The sequence below is a fragment of the Mus pahari genome, chromosome 21 (assembly GCF_900095145.1).
Source record: "Mus pahari chromosome 21, PAHARI_EIJ_v1.1, whole genome shotgun sequence".
Classification (NCBI taxonomy): Eukaryota; Metazoa; Chordata; class Mammalia; order Rodentia; family Muridae; genus Mus; species Mus pahari.
Window position 1 is genome coordinate 23,862,665 of NC_034610.1, and position 21,945 is coordinate 23,884,609.

At 50.9% G+C, this 21,945-nt stretch overlaps 1 protein-coding gene across 1 annotated transcript in view; it reads left to right on the forward strand.

Moving 5' to 3' along the window:
* The first annotated feature begins 1,172 nt into the window (after positions 1-1,172).
* Positions 1,173-21,945, forward strand: part of Pnpla1 (patatin like phospholipase domain containing 1) — a 30,756-nt gene continuing 9,983 nt past the window's right edge. Inside the window, exons 1-5 of the mRNA XM_021221860.2 lie at positions 1,173-1,555; positions 18,062-18,294; positions 18,662-18,727; positions 19,724-19,933; positions 20,798-20,858. Coding sequence (XP_021077519.1) covers positions 1,351-1,555; positions 18,062-18,294; positions 18,662-18,727; positions 19,724-19,933; positions 20,798-20,858 — 775 coding nt within the window. The 5' untranslated portion in view covers positions 1,173-1,350. The remainder of the gene's footprint in view (positions 1,556-18,061; positions 18,295-18,661; positions 18,728-19,723; positions 19,934-20,797; positions 20,859-21,945) is intronic.

The window sequence follows — 21,945 nt, forward strand, 5'->3', positions numbered from 1 at the left end:
CTGCCCTGACCCTGATGTCCCCACAGCTCACAACTGCCTGGGATTCCAGCTGCAGGGCATCGGATGCCCTCTTCGGGCCTCTGGAGCTGGCACAGGACCGAGAGGCAGGCGAGAAGGAGGGCGCGGAGCAGGCCAGGGACAGGGAGACGACAGAGTAAGAGGAGTTAGGAAGGAGGCTGGTTATTGACAGCCGCTGCAGAGAGGGACTCTCATTGAAGGAGTTGCCTCCATCAGATTGGCCTGTGGGCAAGTCTGTCGGGTATTTTCTTGATTAATGATTGATGGGAGGGGGCTCCGCCCACTGTGGGCGGTGCCATTCCTGGGCAGGTGGTCCAAGTTTGTGTAAGAAAGCAAGCTGAGGGCTGGAGAGATGGCTCAGCGGTTAAGAGCACTGACTGCCCTTCTGAAGGTTCTGAGTTCAAATCCCAGCAACCACATGGTGGCTCACAACTGTCCTCATAACAAATTTGACTCCCTCTTCTGGAGTGTCCGAAGATACAGTGTACTGTTAGCAGCAGGTCTGCATCAGTTCTTCCCACCCACCATGTCATGGGTTTCATGATGAATCTTAAACTGTGAGCTGAAATAACCCTTTCCTGCCCAAGCTGCCCCAGGTCACGGTGTTATCACAGCAATGGAAAGCAAACGTGGGCAAATACCAGAGCCAAACTTCTCTGTTACAGTTTCTGCCCACAGCCAATCCTAAGGTAAGAATAAATAGAGAGGGGCTTGTCTAAGAACTTTCCAGAGTCTGAAGGAGGTGGGGGAGGGGCATGGGGTGGTATGAGTTGCTCCTCCCCTTTGAAAGCCAAAGCCACCCAGCAGCCCACACTGGGAGTGAGGGGGACACGGGCTGGGAGGGGGCGTGGCGACTAGGGGGCGTGGCATATAACTCTGTACCCTGTCAGTGAAGAGCAGCCTGTCAGTGAGGGAGGCACAGGGTGAGGCACAGATTTTGCAACTGGATGCTGAGGACTGAGAGGCACCGCCTCTGTGGGCCCCGCTCCTGGGTGCGCTCCGGATGGGTGGAGAGCGCTGAAGAACCTGTACCTGAGGAAGTCTAGCAAGGGCATGAAGTGAGCATGGGGTCTGCAGGACCACGCCCCTGCCCATGACTCTAAGGACTGTCTACATTTCATCCAGTACCTGGGGTCCCCTATCAGCCCTTTAGGGGCGCCTCTCAGCAGAGCTAAACAGGCCCAGGCAGTGGCTGGATGAACCACCCGTGGATGCCTGACTGGGCCGGTAGAGTTGCCACATTCCCTGCTCTTGGCTGGCAGAGGAGGAGATACTGAGCCAAGGCAGACAGGTGTGGGTTCTTCCTCCACTGGGAGGCCAGAGACCCCGAAGATGGATGAACAGGTGTTCAAAGGAGACCCAGACACCCCTCATTCCATCTCCTTCTCCGGGAGTGGGTTCCTTTCCTACTACCAGGCTGGGGCCGTGGACGCTCTGCGAGATCTGGCCCCGAGGATGCTGGACACAGCCCATCGCTTTGCAGGGACGTCAGCGGGAGCGGTGATTGCGGCCTTGGTCGTCTGCGGGATTGAGATGGGTAAGACTTTTATTCTGGTGTCACTGAAAGGGGCTGCTGGAGGGACTCCTCGGAGCAGACCCTGGACAAGCTTGGAAGTGCACGGGGAGAGGGGCAGGCAAGCCTGGCAGCCAGGGTAGTCCCCCTTCTCTCTCTCTCTCTCTCTCTCTCTCTCTCTCTCTCTCTCTCTCTCTCTCTCTCTCTCACACACACACACACACACACACACACACACACAGAGGCGCGCGCAGTGGGCCCTCCTCCTCCATGGGAGAAGCTTCTTTTAAAATGTAAACACCGTCTCATCTTCCCAGTGAGGAGGAGGGGTTCCCAACGTGCAAACCCTGAGGGTTGAGGAGAAGCTGGCAACAGACGTGGGACACAGTGTGGGAGCTTCAGCTGTGCCCCGGTGGGCCAGAGGCCACAGTGCTGACCCAGGGCTATGAGCAACAGCCTCCTTATCCTAAAAAATGTAGAGCACAGGCCCTGCCACCCCCCCCCCCACCTGCTCAATGCCAGGCTGTAATAGAGAGCCCCTGTGAAATTCTAGAATGTTCTAGAGAAAAGAAAGATAGCAAACTTCCTAATGGAGACGTCTCTCATGTCACGATGGAAGGAATGGGGGTCTGCAAACAAATTGCACCCGGCTAGGGCTGGAGGGGGAAAGGGGACCGTGTTCCAAAGATGTTCGGGGGCAGCCATGTTGAGAGGAGGCATTCAGGTGGAGACTGCACAAAGTCAGACATTCAGAGAAAGATTTCTGGGACCCGGGGGACAGACCTGAGGAGGGAACTGGGGCTGAGGTGGGAGGAAGCAACGGAGGGATCAGGTGACTTGAGACTCTGTGGGCCAGCTCTAACCCAGTGCTGATGCACCTGTGGGGTGCCAAGTCTGCCCCCAAACCGAGTCCTAGCCCTGGCATTCAATTCTGTACACACAGAAGCTCAGCTCCCTGTGGTCCAGCTCCTGCCCCGTGGTGGCCTGGCCTGGGTTTGTCATAGGAGGACCTTGGTTGATAGGAGTGAACTGTTTACGACTGGGGCGTGCAGTGCTGGAAACTGCCAACTGTCTAATTTGGGGGTTTTAAGGATACCTGACTGCTGGGTTGGAGGGGATGAGTGAGCTATGAGGTATCGGTTATTGATCTAGCCTTGAACTCTATATATATTGTTCAATAAGAGAAATAAGAAACCTGTTTAGCCAGCCCGAGGCCACCGTGGACCACAGGGCACAGGAAGAAGTCATGAAGAAGACTTTAGGAGGGATCAAGCCCTAGACCCAGTGTGGGTCATGAGTATAGCAGGATGTAAGGAAGGGTGAGGTATACAGACCAATCCAGTTCAGTCATTTACTGCCCCGAGATTTCCTGATAACCGGAATATCCTTTGTATCAGATCCTGTTTGAAGTTTTAGTGTATTAACTCATCCAGACTTTACAGCCCCTTCTGAGGGGGAAACTGTTATTATCTCCCTTTATATAAAGAAGGAAACGGAGTCACAGGACACTTATACAGCCCGAGGTGGTATAGGCAGTAGGTGGGGAGTTCAACCTAAACCCAGTCTGTCCAGAGTGGACGCTTGAATGACTTAAACCATATCTCTGCTTGGCAGAGTGGACTCCCATGGGATGCTGGCTTTGTGGCTGAGGGGTTAGCATTGGGGGGGGGCAGAGGTTTTAGACAGACCTGATGTACGGAAAGATGGGCTGGAAAATATATTGGGATGAGGTATGGTGAGGCGGGCCTTTAATCCTGGTGCATGCGAGGTAGAGGCAGGCAGATCTCTGTGAATTCAAGGCCAACCTGGACTACAGAGTGAGTTCCACGATAGCCAGGGCTACACAGAGAGACCCTGTCTCAAAACAAAACCAAAAATACAGAAAAATTATACATGTGCGCGCACACACACACACACACACACACACACACATGTTTTGTTTTGTTTTGTTTTTTAAAGAAAGAAAGTACTTTGGGCAGAACATAGAATGGTTTAGCTGGGCTGTTGATCTGTTTTCAGAAGCTCAGTGGGGGCCTGGACTCAAGTCCCCATGTGCCACTATTACTAACCTCCACTCAGTTCATTGCTTTGATAGATACCCCAAGTCCTGTGATTGTAAACAATGTTGGAGTGAGCAGGCGGGCTGGAGTCAGGCATCCCCAGGATGCATGTAAGCCCTTAGACTAAAGAGTAGCCTGTGGTGGGCTCTTCTATGCCATGCTGGAGAATTCTCTGAAGTGACTATGTAGGTTAATGCCCAGACACACACAGGAATGGTGATATTGTGTGTATGTGTGATGTGTGTGAGGTATATGTTTAATGTAGATGAGATATGTATGTGTGAGTGTGTGTGAGGTGTGTGTATGTGTACATGTATATGTGTATATGTGTATATGTGAGAGATGTATATATGCGTATGATATGTATATGTGTGATATGTGTGTGTGTTTGTAAGACATGTATTGTGTGAGTGTGTGAGGTGTGTGTATATGTGAGGGATGTGTGTATGTGTGTTTCTGTTAATGAGATATATGTATGTGTGTGGTGTGCATGTGTGTGATGTGTGTGTACATGAGATGTGTATGAGTGTGTGAGATGTATATGTGTATGTGAGATGTATGTGTGTATGTATGTGTGTATGTGTCCTCGCAAACGTGGAGGCCAGAGGAGAACCTTGGTGTTATGCTCAGAAACATGGTACACCTCCATTGAGTCGTTCCCCGTGGCCTGGAACTCACTGACTGGCTAGGGAGCCCCAGGAGTCCTCCTACCTTTGCCTCTGCCTCTCCAGTGCCAGAATCTCAAGCATAGGCACGCACACACACGTGTATGCACACATGCACACAGACAGCACACATTCACGCACCAGCATGCCCTGCATTTTCAACACTTCTATTTTTTAAAGGATGCATTTAGTTTTTTTTTTTTTTTAATGTGTATGGGAGTTTTGCTTGCATCTATGTCTGTGTGCCAAGTGTTTCCCCCTCCTCCTCCTCTTCTCCCTCCCCCTCCTCTTCCCTCCCTCTGTTCCTTCAAACCTTCCCTCTGTCATTCTCAGCCTCTTTGCCCTCCCCACCATGAAAGGCTCACTTGCTGCGATTTTATCTGGAACTAAGCCTCCTGTGGTAAATATTACCCCGTGCCCTTTAATGAAGACACTAAGTGTCACTTATTTATTATGTTTATCAGTCTCAGGATCTTTGTTTTGTTTTTGTCTCACTCTGTAGACCGGGCTTGCCTGGAACTCACTGTGATTCTCCTGCCTCAGCCTCTGGAACCAGGTTTCTCTCTAAGGCTCTTACGGTTTTTACTTACGGGAAAGGGCTTCCCTTTCCACAGCATCTCCCGTGGCTCAGCACTGATATAGGAGGGTCCGAGGGTTTTCTCTGCTGTCTTATTCTCAGGGATTTGGCACACATCTGTAGTAGCTGAGAAAGTGTGTTAATTACCTCATACTTTATGCAGGACCATATATAACTGGAGATCTGCTGCTTTTTGAAATTGTCTTTATTATACTGTGTGCATACACGAGCAAGTGTATGTGTGTGTGCGGGTGCACAAGTACCACATTGAACATGTGGTCAGAGGACAAATTTCAGGAGTTGCTTCTCCCTCCTGCCGCCAGGTAGGTCCTCGGCTGTATCCTTGCATGACTTGGGTCTTCTAAGGGCGTCAGGGGATGAAGAAATGACAGATACACAGAAAGGCTAGAATGGAGTGGGCGTAGCTTCCTGATGGAGAAACTGTAGCATGGTGGAAGCTCCGGTATGTTTACCATAAACAGCAGGACACGGAGACAGGGTAATTACATTTGGATAAACCAGGAGATATGAGTTATATACAGCTGGACAAGGGGACAGGGTTATTATATGCAGATATACCAGGAGATAAGGTATATACATAGCTGGACAAGAAGGCATGGTTATTATATGCAGCTGGATAAGGGGTCAGGGATATTATATACCGCTGGGGGCAGGTTTCGCTAATTTTGGTAGGAGCAGCCTCTCCCTGCAGGGGAGCGGTCTGCAGGCTGTAAATATCCGGGAGGAGAGAGCTTCGGTGGGCATTTTCTGCCCACACTACCCACACCCACACAGAGACTAGAGGGCGGCTTTGCCATTCCCACGAGGCCGAGGCATTGGGTGCTTGACATGGCAGTGCCCAGGTCAAGAGTAAGTGACTCAGTCCTTCATTTACTTAGGGTTTCCTCTGCGCCCCACGGACCTGGGTATCAAACCCAGCTCATCAGACTTGGCAGCATCCATTCCGATGGTGTCCTGCCTTCTTTTTTTCTTTAAAAATTCTTTTTTTGTTTTTTGTTTGTTTGTTTTTTTTGTTTGTTTGTTTTTCCGAGACAGGGTTTCTCTGTATAGCCCTGGTTGTCCTGGAACTCACTCTGTAGACCAGGCTGGCCTCGAACTCAGAAATCCGCCTGCCTCTGCCTCCCAAGTGCGAGGATTAAAGGCATGCGCCACCACTGCCCGGCCCTTTAAAAATTCTTTAAGCTCAGTCACACATCTTCCCTCAAAGCTGTTTGCATTCAGGGCTTCTCTGACCAGAGCCTTCTCTCTCTCATCCTTGGGGAAACTGAGGCTGCAGAGGGCTCATCTTCTGATGGGCCTACTTCAGTCGGTGTGATGACTTCACAAAAGCACCTAGCACCCTGCCTGGTCCTCATCAGAGATGACATCACCATTTATTTGAGGAGAGGCAGTCTCCATGACAACCAGCGGGGCTCCAGAGTTTCTGATGTGGCCAGAAGTGGGACACAGTCTCACAGAGCTGGATTTCCTGTATTTTGAAAATAACTGCCTTAGAGGGTATTTTAAGTTACATTCATTCATTCATTTCTTTATCATGTGTATGTGTGGGGGTGTGGGGGACACATGGCACACCTGGGGGGGGCAGAGGGCAACTTTCAGGACTCTGTTCTTTCCTCCCACCGTGTTGGTCCCAGGGATCAAACTCAGATTGTCAGGCTTAGCAGCAAGCACCTTGGCACACAGAGCCATCTTGCCAGCCCCAAAAGAATTTCTGTCTTATCAAAGGATAAAGATTCCTTGGTCTGGCGGCTCTACCCCATTCAGCTGCTACTACAGAAAGATCCCCTCCCCCAAAAGACTCCATGCTTTCCTTTCCTGTCTGTCTCAGATAGGCCAGGCTGGCCCTTCATGTAGCCAAGGCTGACTTCAAACTCATGTTCCTCCTGTCTGTACCTCTCAAGTACCGGAAGCACAGGGATGTCTCACCATGCCTTCCTCTCCATAGTGTCGTTCTAACGTGACAGGAAGTGTCTCCCGGGTTCTAGAGAGGCACAGAGTGATGCCAGCATTCCAGTCAGAACTGCCTGAGGGAGCCAGCAGTGGGAGTGGGAGTGAGGAAGGGAGAGACAGGCTGGGCAGGAACAGAGGCCTCCAGCAAGAATGTGGGAGGACATGGTGACAGAGTGGACAAACCAGTGTGTCCAGAAGATGGACCGCACAGGTCACCTGATGTCACAGTTTCAGAGAAGGGAATTTCAGTTCATAGGGGCTTCTCAAGTGGGAAAGGGAGCAATGGGTTCTGGGGAAAGCCCAGGCAGAACCGGCGCCATCCAGCTGGTGGCCATGCCGGCGTCCCCTGCATTACTGAAGTGCATTACATGGACTGAGATGACGTATGACTGACATGACGGGTCAACACCCACAGTCCGAAAGACTTGGGCTGGAGGCATGATGACTCCGTGGGTACAGGTGAGCCAGATGACCCGAGGTCTCCCTCCAGGATGCTGCAGTAGGAGAGACCGGTCTCCCGGGAGCTGCCTGTGACCTCCCTCCCCTCCCCCACCCCACAATGTATCAGAAAAACTTCCTGGTGTTCTGACCCAGTTTTACCAAAGAACATGAAAGAAAAGCCTGGCAGGGTGCAGGCTCACCTGTAACTCCCAGGTTGGAGTTGGAGGGCCCAGAGTTTGAGGCTAGCCTTTGCTACGTAGTTCATTTGAAACCAGTGTGGGCTACTGGAGACCGTCTCAAAACCAAACCAAAAAATCGTTTTACTGTGGCAGTGTAGGCTATATTCACTCGCACACTTCTGTAATGAGATCTGATGCCCTCTTATTGGGTGTCTGAAGACAGCTACAGTGTACTTACATATAATAAATAAAAAATAAAATAAAAAAACCATTCAAGGCCGGGCGTGGTGGCACATGCCTTTAATCCCAGCGCTTGGGAGGCAGAGGCAGGCGGATTTCTGAGTTCGAGGCCAGCCTGGTCTACAAAGTGAGTTCCAGGACAGCCAGAGAAACCCTGTCTCAGAAAAAAAAAAAAAAAAAAAAAGAAAGAAAGAAAAAGAAAAAAGAAAAAAAGAAAAGAAAAGAAAAGAGAAAGAGAAAAAAACAAAACAAAACAAAAAAACCATTCAGGGCTGGAGATGTGGCTCAGTTGGTAGGCTGCCTGTCTGGAGGTGAGTGTGATGCCTGGCATTTGGTTCGTGCCTCCCTTAGTCTGCTCTCAGATGGGTAGTGGCAGAGCCGAGAATCTCCCAGGGAGAAATTCAGGTCAGGATCACAGCTTTGGCCACGCTGAGAACAGGAGCTAAGAAACTGTGGGCAGCCCGAGTGGTTCCCGAGTGGCTCCCGCCAGGGCTCCTTGCTTTCCTGTGGCCTTCTGCGTAGGGTTTAGCATGGAGGTCAGGACCCATCTCCATCCCGCTCTACTCTAGTCCCAGATGTCATCTGGCCGAGTGCTACCTTTCTGGATCAGTTTACCTGCTTTAGAGCGGAAGAGACATCGGCCTCCCTGTTAGCACAGAGCCCTCTTGGAATCAGTGGTGCCCATTCTCCGGAGCCTTCGGCAAACCCGGGAGACTGTTGGGAGAACTGTATTGACTGGGGGCAGCAGAAGGGGGTCCTGCCTCGTCAGCACATGTTCTAGTTCCCCCAAGGTCTTCGTGTGGATTCTCTATAGACTCCAAGCCCCAGTCCCACGAGTCCACAAGTGCCATCAAGGTGCACACAGGTGTTGTCCTGGGTCCTGTCCATGTCCACATTCCATGTAGTCAGAAGGGGAAGCAGGTACACCCCTTCCCTCTGAGGTGGGACTTGGACGTGACACCCACTTTGTTAGCACCTCATCTGTACGTCAGAACTTAGTCACATTGCCGCCTGGCGCAAAGGATGCTGGGAAGTACGGGCTTGTTCTCACTTCCCGTGGGTCCCCACATGCAGCCAAGGAATGGAGAGCCAATGGCTGAGTAAAGAGGGGATGCTGGGTAATGTAGTCTCTGGCTATGACTGTTAATTGGTGGCATAAAATGACAGGGTGCTTGTCTAGAGTGCACGAGGCTCCAGGTCCAACCCCAGCACCATCCAAAAGAAAAAGAATAGGGAAACTGTTCCCTGCCTCAGACCAAGTTGGAGACCAAAGAGCCACCAGGTCACAAGGCTGTTTTGGCTAGGGAGGGTCGTCTGTGATGCCTCTTGGCTTGCAGAAGCCTGAACTGGTCCTAGCCTGCTTGGTCCTAGCCTCCTGCCTTAGGCTAACCTGCTGTGCTCCCAGTTGAGCCTTGGCCATTACCCATCTGAAGTGAGTGTGGCCAGGACCAGAGAAGACCTCAGCGGCAGGCACCAAGGAGGAGCTAGGAAGGGTACCCCTGCAGAGAGCAGGATTCCAGTCACACAGGGGTGGGGCAGGGCTCTACAGAGCCTGAGCAGTGGACGCCTCTGGCAACCATTAGCAGAAATGACTAATTTCCGTGATTGAGAGTGAGGGTGGAGCCACGGTGGGCAGGAGACCTGGCCTTGCTCTGCCAAGGTACGGGGTGTCCAGCTGGAGAGATTTGTGGCTGAAGGGGTCCTGGGAGGTGACCTGCAGGTGCCGGGGCACACATACAACCCAACAACATGTGAGAGACATCTACAGCTTTACCCTAAGGCTGTGGATGGGGCCAGGGTAGAGTTCCACTTTGGAACACAATCTCCAAAGACAGCAGAGGGAGAAGGGGGTGAGGCTGGGGTGGGGGGCTGATGGCCCTGGGGTATTGAATGAGTCTCTAGAGAGCTTTCTAGACATATTCGTTTCCTCTGTGTTAGTTCAGCACGATCCTTAAGATTCTTCTTCTCTTTCACAGATGAATGCTGGGAGACGTGCCTGGGTTCTTGGGGAGAGGTACACAGGGGTGGGGAGACACTCAAACACTCAAACTTCGTGCCCAAAGCAAGAAAGGGGTCTGTGACAGATGGCTGGAAATCCAGACTAGGAGCCCATTCCCACACAACTGACATAAGCCTGCAGGAGTTCCATTTGGTTGTTCTGGGGACTGGATCTCACTATGTAGCCCAGGCTGGCTCAAAAATCACTAGGTAGCCCAAGCTGCCCCCTAACTCACAGAAATCTTGCTACATCAGTCTCTTGAGGGGGGTTACAGGTGTGAGCCACCATAGCATACTTCGGTATAAGTTTTTCTTTTAATTCTAAAGCTTTTTAAAAATTGTGTGTGTACACGTGTGTATGTGCACATGCACATGTGTGTGTGCTGCTATTAACATATTTCTGCTAACATAGGGTATATGACTTAGAGTGTTGTCCATTCACTTATGCACCTACCCACCCACTCCACCCATCCACCCACCCACAACCTTATCCATCCATCCACCACCCCACTTATCCACCCACTCATCCATCCAATTATTCATCTACCTATTCATCCATCCATCCATCCATCCATCCATCCATCCACCCACTCACCCAGCCACTTAACCATCCACATATCTACTCACCTTCAACTTTTTCCTGGGCTGGAATTTCTATTTGCAAAAGCAGACAAATGGGGGCTGGTCTGGTATCTGTGTGAGGGGCTGCGGTCAGTGCATATGTGTGCAGGCGCACGTGCATTTGTGTGTACCTGGGGTCAGGAATCAATCTGAGGTGTCTTTCTTCAAGAGCCACCCACCTGTTTTGTTTGTTTTTATTGTCTCACGGGGAACTGGAGCTCTCCAGTTAGACTAGACTGGTTAGTGAGCAGCCTGGATCTAGCTGGCTGACGGTACAAGAGCACATCTGTACATTCAGCTTTTGCATGGGTTCTGGGGACCAGACGCGGATCTCATGTCTTCCCGGCAAGCATTTTTACCCCTTGAGCAATCCTCCCTGCATCTGGCCTAGTATTCTTGACCTAGACTCTTAGAACTATCCATTCCCAGGAATTTTGAGGGGTTTCCTGCTTAAGGTGGGGTCAGGCAGTTTCACGGGGCTCAGCGCCCATCCAGCTCCAATCCTTAACGACTCAAGTTTAGTCGTTTTATATAATCAATTTTCACTTTAGATTTGCCTGGCACAAAGCCTTCTCTGGCTGAAAACTGGCCACACCAGAGGGTCCCCATGGGCTTTCCATGAGCGTTGGGTAGCTTTCAGGCAAGATGCCTCTGCAGTGTGTAGTGCATAAACCGGGATCACGGCCCTTAGAGTCTGACTGCCACTGTGAAGATAAACAGACTCTGGGTGGGAAAGCCTGCTTGGGTGAACGACTTTCATTAAGAGAGTAATAACAGTTATTATTAGAATGTGGTTAGGTCGTCAGGATAGACCCACGGGAAAACACAGCTAGGATTTCAGCCTGCAATTTGTAGCCAGACAGGAGCCTACGGCTTGCTGGTCCCTCACCCAGGGATTCTGAGCTTCCCTGGGAATCTGCTCACTCCTGCCTCCCAGAAGCCACCTCAGCTTAGCTTCTCCCCCCCCCCCCCAGCAGTCAAGGGAGAGCTGGCTGGCCAACTGTGATTGGCTAAGCTGGAGGCTGTTGCTAGGTTACCAGTCTACTGAGACTAGGTGTGTATGTGCACGCAGCCCCATCCTCCCTCCCAGATGCATCCCCCACAGCAGGCCTAATTCTTGCACATCCAAGACCAGGATCCAGTCATTTACGGGGTCGGCCAGCATGCCCCTTCACCTCTGTGTGGGGGAAGGGAAGACGGGCATCGGCTTTAACTCATCTCGAATAACTATTGGTCTCCTTGGGCCTCAGTGTCCCCCTCTGATATCTGGAGCTCACTAATTTATTCATTATCTGTGTATGCATCCAGTTAATTAAGCATTGCCTGGACTCCAGTCGCGATATTGACTACTAAGGGTTAGTAAGATCCCTTTGCTCTTGGGAAAGGGGTAAATATTTCCAATTAAACCAAATTACATACACAGGCATCCAATTATCTCTTCTCCTTTGGTGATTGTTCTAGCCCCTGATTCTTTTCAAACCCAGCTTCTAGCCGTCTCCCATAGAAGAGGCATGTTGCCAGATTGGCCCTGTAACTCCTGAGACCATGGGCACACCCTCTCAGCTACGTTTTTCCTATGTCCGTGTATTTTATATCTTTTTTTTTTTTTAAGATTTGTTTGTTTATTTATTTATTTATTTAATTCATGTGAGTAGATCACTGTCTTCAGACACACCAGAAGAGGGCATCAGACCCCATGACAGATGGCTGTGAGCCACCATGTGGTTGCTGGAAATTGAACTCAGGACCTCTGGAAGAGCAGTCAGTGCTCTTAACTGCTGAGCCATCTCTCCAGCCCGTATTTTGTATCTTACTTTATTGTTGTTATTGTTGTTGTTGTTGTTGTTTTTGAGACAGGGTTTCTCTGTCTAGCCCTGGCTGTCCTGGAACTCATTTTGTAGACCAGGCTGGCCTCGAACTCAGAAATCCACCTGCCTCTGCCTCCCGAGTGCTGGGATTAAAGGCGTGTGCCACCATGCCCGGCCTTGTATCTTATTTTAAGTTTATTTATTTTCAGGTGTATGGGTGCTTTGTCGGCATGTATGTCTGTGTGCCACATGTGTGATATGCTCATGTAAGGCCAGAAGAAGGCGTCAGATCCCCAGGGGTTGTAGATGGTTGTGAGCCGCCATGTGGGTGCTGCTTATCAAATCTGGGTCCTCTGAAAGAACAGCCAGTGCTCTTAAGCACTGAGCCATCTCTCCGGCCCCCTCCTTTGACACATCTTGAAGAGGATGCAGGGAAAGATAGCTGCCTTGTTCAGTGGATGCTTAGTTCACATGGACAGTTACAGGCATGACCAAGGTTGAGTGCATACTATATGCAGGAAGCGTTCACACTGTCTCAGAACTCAATCAGGCAGACATTCTCTGTCGGTGGCTGGTTTTTGTGAGACAAGGTTTTATGTAGGGCTTCTAACTTGCTTTGTAGCAGAGGATAACCTTGAACTCCTGACCTTCCTGCCTCCACCTCCACAGTTCTGGGGTTGCAGGTACACACCACGTTGGCTCTGTGCTTGCTGGGAAGGCATCGACCACCCGGACGCATCCTCAATCCCAAGGAAGATAGCTTTGCCCATGGTACAAATATGTAGCCGGGCGGTGGTGGCGCACGCCTTTAATCCCAGCACTCGGGAGGCAGAGGCAGGCGGATTTCTGAGTTCAAGGCCAGCCTGGTCTACAGAGTGAGTTCCAGGACAGCCAGGGCTACACAAAGAAACCCTGTCTTGAATGTAACTGCTGGCCACAGTGGCGCTTGCCTTTAATTGCAGCACTTGAATGGCAGAAACAGGCAGATCTCTGAGTTTGAGTCTAGCCTGGTCTATAAAGTGACTTCCAGGATAGCCAGGGCTACATATGTCCATTAATGTACATGTATATGTTTGTATACATATGTGTGTATGTGTGTATATGCGTATATATGTATATTTTTAACTTTCTATTTTTTAAAATTCTGTGTGTGTGCGTGCACATGTATGGGTGTGTTTGGTCATGGGACAGCATACATGTGCTTTCTGGAGGTCAGCGAACAACTTTTTCGAATTAGCTCTCTCCACCCTGTGGTTCCCAGGGATAGAACCCAGGCTCACTAGCAAGTGCCTTTACCTGCTGAGCTACCACACTGGACTCTCCTTTCCCTTACTTTATAGGTGGTGGGATTGAATGGCCATATCTAAGTAGCCAGTGCTGTCCCAGGTGGTTTATATGACCCTGGATGGGAAACAGTTCTGCTTGGCTTTGCAGTACAGATCTGTGGTTACAGACAACGAAACTCCCCTAGTACCTGAAAGTCATTGCTGTGGCTTCACCCTGCCTTTGTCAGGCTTCTCGTCTCAGTCTTCATTTCCTGCTCACCGTCCTCGCACTGCGCCGGAGGCTTGAGAAGCCTGAGTTGGCTACACTAGTCAGTGAGGGACCCCAAGGACAGACACACAGGGAACCACAAGGACAGGGACCCCCGAAGACAGACACACAGTGACTCCAAGGAGAGATACACAGGAACCTCGAGGTTGGACACACAGAAACCAGGAGGGAAGCAAGAAGATGCAGAGACAGACGACCTTTCGGGGTTTGTGCCTGCTTTAAGCATCAAGGAAGAATTTTTAGCCAAACGCCCCCAGGCTGAGAGAAACCAGTTGCCTCCCTCTGGTTGTGTGTGTCTGGGTGGTACACAGCTGATTTCCAGACTGAACCATTTTCAGCTGCATGGATCCTGGAAATGTCAGGACTATTTCCATTCCGACTGGGAATGAATCCTGTTCTAAAGCTGAAGCTAAAGCAAGCACTCAAGGCCTGACTCATGCAGACCTTTAACCTCGCATGCCCACTTCTAGTGGATAGTCCCGGGCGCGGGTAGAGAATTTAGCCTGAGTTGTTCTTTTGGTGTGTGTGTGTGTGTGTGTGTGTGTGTGTGTATCTATTTGTTTCATCTATTTGTGATTTATGTTTATGAGTGTTTGCCTGCAATGCATGTCTGTGCCCACAGAGGCCAGTAGAGGGCGTTGGAAGACCTGGAACTGGAGTTACAAATTGTTGAGTGTTAGGAATTGATCCTGGAACCTCTGAGCTATTTCTCCAGTCCTCTGGCAGACTAGTCTTTAAAATTATGCGTCCACTTAAATGTGTGCATGCTTGTGTGCATGTGTGCGCGCGCACACACGTGTGTGTGTGTGTGTGTGCATGCATGTGTGTGCATGCATGTGTGTGTTGCATGTGTGTGCATGCTCGTGCATGTATGTATATGGGCATGTATGCGTATGTGGTGGTTTGAATGAAAATGTCCCCCAAAGGCTCAGGAGGCAGAGCCTTGCTGGAGGAAGCATCACTGAAACCATGAGATTTCTTTTCTTTTCTTTTTTCTTTTTCTTTCTTTCTTTTCTTTTCTTTTTTTTTCCCCCTGAGACAGGGTTTCTCTGTGTATCCCTGGCTGTCCTGGAACTCACTCTGTAGACCAGCAGGCTGGCTTCAAACTCAGAAATCCACCTGCCTCTGCCTCCCAAGTGCTGGGATTTCAGGCGTGCGCCACCACGCCCGGCTCCATGAGGTTTCGAAAGCCTGAGCCATTCCCAGTCAGCTGTCTCTGCTCTCTGACTGTGGTTCCTATTGTGAGCCCTCAGCTTCTGCTCTGGCTGCCATGTCTGTCGCTTGCTTCCATGTTCCCACATCATGGCAAACTCTTATCTCTCTACTGGAAGCCCAAGAAATCCTCCCCTCTATGTGCTCCTTGCTCCTAGTGTTTTATGATGGTAGCAGGCAAGTAACTAGCGCAGCATATCGGTTCATGTGTGTGCATGCCCTGGTGGAGGTCAGGGGACAGCCTGTAGAGGTCAGTTCTCCCCTAGCTCATGGGTCAGGAGGATGGACCTTGTAGTGGGATCTGATGCCCTCTTCTGGCATGCAGGTGTACATGCAGGTAGAGCACACACACACACACACACACACACACACACATATATATATTTTAAAGGCAGGCCAGACATTAAGTTCTGGATAGAGGTATTTTGACTTTCTCTTCTGTTTCTTTGCATTTCTGTTTTTTTTTTTTTTTTTTGGTCTTGTTTATGAGGCAGGGTCTACGTAGCCCAGGCTATCCTCAAATTCCTGATCCTTCTGCATCTACCCCCTAAGACCTGGTGCCGCAGCAGACTTGTGCCTCCGTGCCTGATTGTATTGGATTTGTTTGGTGTTTCCCACACACGTGCAGGTGTGCTTCCTGTGACAGAAACACACTTTCTTGCATCATCCCCAGGGGCCGCCAGGGATCCTCCAGACCTGGTAGAAGAAGCTGAAGCAGGGCTGAAGGTGGGTCAATGACCTCAGGTAGCCTGTTAAGAATAAAAAAGCAAAACAAAGCAGGCTGGAGAGATGGCTCAGCAGTTACGAGTACTGACTGCACTTCCAGCCGACCTAGACAGAGTCCCAGAGTCCACTTTGTGGCTCATGACCACCTGTAACCCCAGTTCCAGGGCTTCCATCACACCTCTGACCTCTGTGGGAATAGCAAAGGCATGGCAACACACGTAGCTTGTGCCGTGATATATGTGCATATTCAAAGGTTTTTAAACGGCTCATCCAGTGGCACACATCTGTCATCCCAGCACTAGGAAACTGGCAGAAGGGAGATCATGAGGTCAAGGTTGTTCTTGGCTACACAGTGAGTCTGAGGCCAGCCTCCGTTACAGGAAACCAGTTCCCAGAAGCACATGCCTCCATGGTAGTCTGTCTTCTGGGTGACCTGAGACCTCGGTGGCCCCTTGCCAGGTTTTCTAAGCTGCCAGCTGGCCACCACCCTCCCTAGAGGGAAGGTGCTGATTGCACATGCCTACACATGGCAAGGCTGACACTGCCCGGCTTGCTACGCCCAGGAAGGAGAATGAGCAGTCCATATCCGGAGCAAAGCCCGGGGTCCCTACTGTGTAAGGCGACCGCGATCTGCGTGTGGGTGTGGGGTGGCTTGGCGTCAGAAAAAGAAACAGTAAACCAACATTGCCTGACTGTGTGACCTCAGGCAAGACGCGTCTCCCTGCCTCAGTTTCCCTACCTGTCCAACACCACTCCAGCGTTAGCCGTCTCTGGGATTAGACCAGTAATGTATAATCCATGAATTATAAAATGCAATAGGAATAAGCTATCCTTTTGACTCTAAATTGCCGTGTGTGGCTCTGGGTAAGTCAGTTGCCTTCTCTGTGTGTCTGCCGCCAGGCACGAGAATGAATGCCAGACTCTCCAAGCTGGAAAGACTCAGCCCTTCCCGCCCGCCCGCCCACGGAGCGGAGCGGTGGGTAAGCTTTCCGACAGAGATGCTTATGCAACCTCCGCGCCACTGCCTCTCAGCAGACAGCTCATGACTACACAAGTCCCTGGTTCATATGCATGACGCTAATTTTAAACGAAGTTTTCCAAATGAGATAGTTGTTTAAGGACTGGTTGTGTAGCTCAGTGGTCAAGCATCAAGCTTATGCAAACGTGTGCAGGGCCCCTAGTTCAGTCACGGGCACCACGAGAAGACAGTATTTGTGGAACTGGAGAGGTGACTTAGTCATTTAGGGCATTTACTGCTCTTGCAGAGGGCTTCAGTTCAGTTCCCACTGACCATGTCATATTATAGCTCCAAGTCCAGGGGATCCTACAACCCCATCTAGCATCTGTGGGCACACACACACATGTGTACATACACACACATGAATAAAAATAAAATGTAAAAATCAGGTTTTGAGATCAGGGTTGAGCTAAGTGGACAGAGTTCTTTCCAGCATGCATGCAGGCCTGCCCCGCATAAACCCAGCATAGGTCACGCCTGTAACCCCGGCCCCGCATAAACCCAGCATAGGTCACGCCTGTAACCCTGGAACCGCATAAACCCAGCATAGGTCATGCCTGTAACCCTGGCACTGCATAAACCCAGCATAGGTCACGCCTGTAACCCTGGCCCCGCATAAACCCAGCATAGGTCATGCCTGTAACCCCGGCCCCGCATAAACCCAGCATAGGTCACGCCTGTAACCCTGGCCCCGCATAAACCCAGCATAGGTCATGCCTGTAACCCCGGCCCTGCATAAACCCAGCATAGGTCATGCCTGTAACCCTGGCACCGCATAAACCCAGCATAGGTCATGCCTGTAACCCTGGCCCCGCATAAACCAGCATAGGTCATNTCATGCCTGTAACCCTGGCACCGCATAAACCCAGCATAGGTCATGCCTGTAACCCTGGCCCCGCATAAACCAGCATAGGTCATGCCTGTAACCCTTGGCACCGCATAAACCCAGCATAGGTCATGCCTGTAACCCTGGCACTATTGAGGAGACCGTAGAATCGGGAGTTCAAGGTCATCCTTGGCTACGCAGTGAGGGTGCAGTCTGCCAAGGGTATGTGGCCTCTAAGCAAGTGCCCTTGTCACTTGGTAAAAGACTTCCAACTGCTCCTGTGTTTATGTAGGACCCTCAGGTGCAGGGACAGGAAGCTGCCAGAGCTGTTTTGCAGGGAGAAAATATCTTTTTAGCTGCTGATAATTCCTGATGGGTGGCCACACATGGTCAAGAAGCAGGACACCTGGGTCCCATGCTTGGTGCCAGTGTCTCCTAGCTGTGGGGCATCTGAGACTTTCTCCTTTATGGGCTGGCTCTATCCTGTTCCTGAGGCCCCAGCTTCAGGGTCCGAGGCTGCCTCCTCGCTGTGAATGGTTAGGTGAACCGGTTAACATCACTGAGCCCGGGGGCCCCTCCCCATAGTCCTGAGCAGTTGCTGAGAGGGTGCATCTCCCCTCTGCTCCCTCCACAGAGAAGTACCTCAGAGTGCTGAATATGGGCCTGGCAGAGGTTAAGAAGTTCTTCCTGGGACCTCTGTCTCCGTCCTGCAAGATGGTACAGATGATGCGACAGTTTTTGTACGATGTGCTACCGGAGGACTCCTACAAGTTCGCCACCGGGAAGCTGCATGTGAGCCTCACCCGCGTCACGGACGGAGAGAACGTCGTGGTTTCGGAGTACCGGTCCAAGGAAGAGCTCATCGAGGCAAGGCCCTGGTTGGAGCGCCCCCGCCTGGGGGAACAGGGGCAGCTCAGTCCAGCCCACTCCCCAGCCTCCCCCCTTCTTCCCTTTTCTGCCTGGCTGGCTCTTCCCTTCCTTCGTACCCTGCGTGGCCTTCGTGTCCTCTGTGGCTCTGCCAGGAGCAGTTCTACAAGAGGAGACTAGATTAGTCTACTAGGTGGTCCGGTAGATTACCAAGGCGCCAACTAGGGATCGGGACGGGAAGTGATTTCAGGCTGTTTCCCAAGCCAATACCCTTACTTTAAGTTTAAGGAATGGAGAATTGGTAGGGGTCAGGGGTCATTGGCACCCACCCTAGGACCTGTAGCATCTCAGTCCCTTCTCTCCCCAGGCCCTGTACTGTAGCTGCTTTGTCCCTGTCTACTGTGGCTTGATCCCACCGACGTATCGGGGCGAGGTGAGTGACTGAGTGAGCTGAGACCCTGGGGCACCTTAAGGTGAGGATCATTTACTACCCAGAATTCCTAGCTTTTTCAGGAGCGCCTTTTCTAGTTGGTCCAAGTCCCTCTCTAGACCCACCAACCCTGTACTGAGCCCAGCATGTCAAGGTTCCGAGGTTGCCAGGGTCTCCCAGAAGTCAGTGTGCAGAATACAGACCCCAGAATACAGGGACCTGAGACCCTGACTGAGGAGACCCCTGGGGCTATCTGGGTCAGTGATCACAGGCTTTCATGTGTCCATGAGTGACCCAAAGGCATCCTAAGATAATGAGGACTCTGCTTTAACAGATCCGGCCGGGCGTGGTGGCGCACGCCTTTAATCCCAGCACTTGGGAGGCAGAGGCAGGCGGATTTCTGAGTTCGAGGCCAACCTGGTCTACAGAGTGAGTTCCAGGACAGCCAGGGCTACACAGAGAAACCCTGTCTCAAAAACAAACAAACAAACAAACAAACAAAAAACAGATCTGGAGAGGCCAGGATTCTGCGTCTCTGGCTGGCCTCCTGGCTGCAGTCTGAATAGTGAGGAGGTAACTGAGTGGTCCAGACATTTTATGGGACTCCTGGGATACAGAGCCCATGTACTGGTCATCTTTTGTTCTGTTCATAAGTAAGGAAACCAATAGAAGCCCCACCCTACTCTAAAAGAAAGGGGTTAGAAATGGGTGTACTGTGAGGTTGTGGAAGGGACCTTGGTCTCTTGAGTCGTTCAGAGGAGGGACCCCATACAGAGGCCAGTTACCAGCAAGATTCTCTGAGGGAGAAGAGTCCAGGGCCAGAGCATTAGACTTGGAGTCCCAAGGCCCTTATAGACGCAGCAAGTGACCATGCCCACACCACCCACCATTTATCTTGGGGATCTCAGCCTCAACGCTGGTTGCAAAAGGTGTTCTCTCCCATGGCCCCAGCTCCTCCATGTCTTCTCTGGCTGAGCGTCTCTCTTCTCTTCCCTGCAGAGATACATCGATGGGGGCTTCACAAGCATGCAGCCCTGTGCCTTCTGGACAGACTCCATCACCATCTCCACCTTCAGCAGCCAGCAGGACATCTGTCCGAGGGACTGCCCCGCCATCTTCCACGACTTCCGAATGTTCAACTTCTCCTTCCAGTTCTCTCTGGAGAATATCACGCGCATGACACATGCTCTGTTCCCCCCGGACCTGGTGGTGAGAGACAGGACTGACAGGGTGGGATCCAGAACAGATGGAACTCTCCTTTTGTGCCTCTCCCCGCAGAGGGCCCAGGGTTTTGCCATGTTTAAAGGATTGCTAAAAACCAGCAGGGCTAAAGATGTCTCTCAGTTGGTAGAGGGCTTGCCTAGCGCACATGAAGCCCTGGGTTCGATTCCCCAGCACCACAGAAACTGAAGACAGTGGAGTACTGTAATCCTAGTACTGGGGAGGTGGAGGCAGGAGGTTCAGGAGTTCAAGGTCATCCTTAGCTCCATAGGGAGTTTGAGGTTAGCCTGGGCTACATGCCATCCTATCTCCAAACAAAATCACACAGCAGAATAAATGGTCAGCAAAGACCTAAATTTTTCCAGTTTGGCCCCCATCAGAGAAAGTTCTGTGGACATAGCTCTCACACACCCCTCCCAATGACATCTGCAAAGATACTGTCACTATCCCCATTTGACAGATGGAGAAAGTGAGGCTGTGGGTAGTTACAGCTACACAGCCAATGAAGAGTAGTGTTGGGGTTTGAACCAGAACACCAAGCTCTGTCCTTCTTAGGACCTAGATGTGTGGTCTCTGGTTCCCCAGAAACTCCCACCGACTCCCACAGTGGAGGCTGGTGTTGCTCTGGGAACAGGTGACCGGCACACTGACACGGCCACCCCTACTGTGTTAGCAATTGCTTCCCAGCTCTCCTGGGCAGATGGTGGGGAATGGGAGGTGTAGCCCAGAGCTTGCTGATGTGGTCCTGGGTAGGGAGGACAGGGGGCGTGTCTACTTATAGAGTGTCTATGGTGGGACGCTGGCTCTCTTGGTGGCTGCAGCATCCGTTTATATTCCTCTGTCACCATTTAGATCCTGCAGGAATATTACTATCGGGGATACAATGATGCTGTCTCATATCTACGGAGGCTGAGTGAGTACCTGGAGCCTGGGGTGGGGGGGCAAGGAGTGTGGCAGGGTTGGGTAGAGGACAGTGTCCCAAAGCTGTAGCCAAGAAAGCTGGACAGAAGGACAGAGACCTAGCATCCCATACTGCCCAAGACCGTGGGCTGAAGAAAATAGAAAAAAAAAAATACACACACACACACACACACACACTTTTTAGTCTTTTGAGACAGGGTTTCTTTGTGTAGCCTAGCTGTTCTGGAACTCACTTTGTAGATCATGGCCTTGAACTCAGAGATCCACCTGCCTCTGCCTCCTAAGTGCTGGGACTAAAGGCGTGCGCCACCGCCACCACCAATCAGCTTAGAATATTTCTAAACACATATTTATGACATTAAAAGCAGAGAGGTTGGAGCTGCGGTTCAGTTGGTAGAGCGCTTGTCTGGCATGCACAAAGCCCTGGCTCAGTCCTCAACACCGCATCAGACAAGGGTGGTGCATGAGTTAATGCCGCCACTCAGGTAAAAGCTAGAGGACCGGACGTTCAAGGTCATCCTCCGCTATGTAGCTGCTTCTAGGCCAGCCTGAGCTGCTCTGGACCTAGTCTCGAGTAGATGTGACGAGTTACATTTGAGTGATTTACAGATCAACGTCTTTTATTAGTCTGGGAAGGGGTCAGACCCGTCTCCTCCTGCCTTTATCAGACGAATATCATCAGCACAGAGGCTAATGCTTTCAAACTCCGTGGAGGACTGGCAATCATCTTCATGGAGAGAGATCAAAGGCCTGCTCATACTTAGGGTGAACTACTTAGAATGTGGTTTCAGATGGAGGGAATTCCAGGGCCAGGGGTGCTTACCGAATGCCGGCCCAGCCTTTCTCTATGTGGTCACACAATCTTCGGCGTAGATGTATAATATTCTGTCAGTTGTACAGAACACTCGGCTTCTGGCCTTTGAGTTCCTAACATTCCTTATTCTGATATGGCTACACATCTCTGTGACTTTAAAAAAATACTTTAGGGAAAGAAATATTTGGGGGCAAAAGTAAGGGTTGAATGATATTTTCTTACTAGTGTATATATATATATATATATATATATATATATATATATA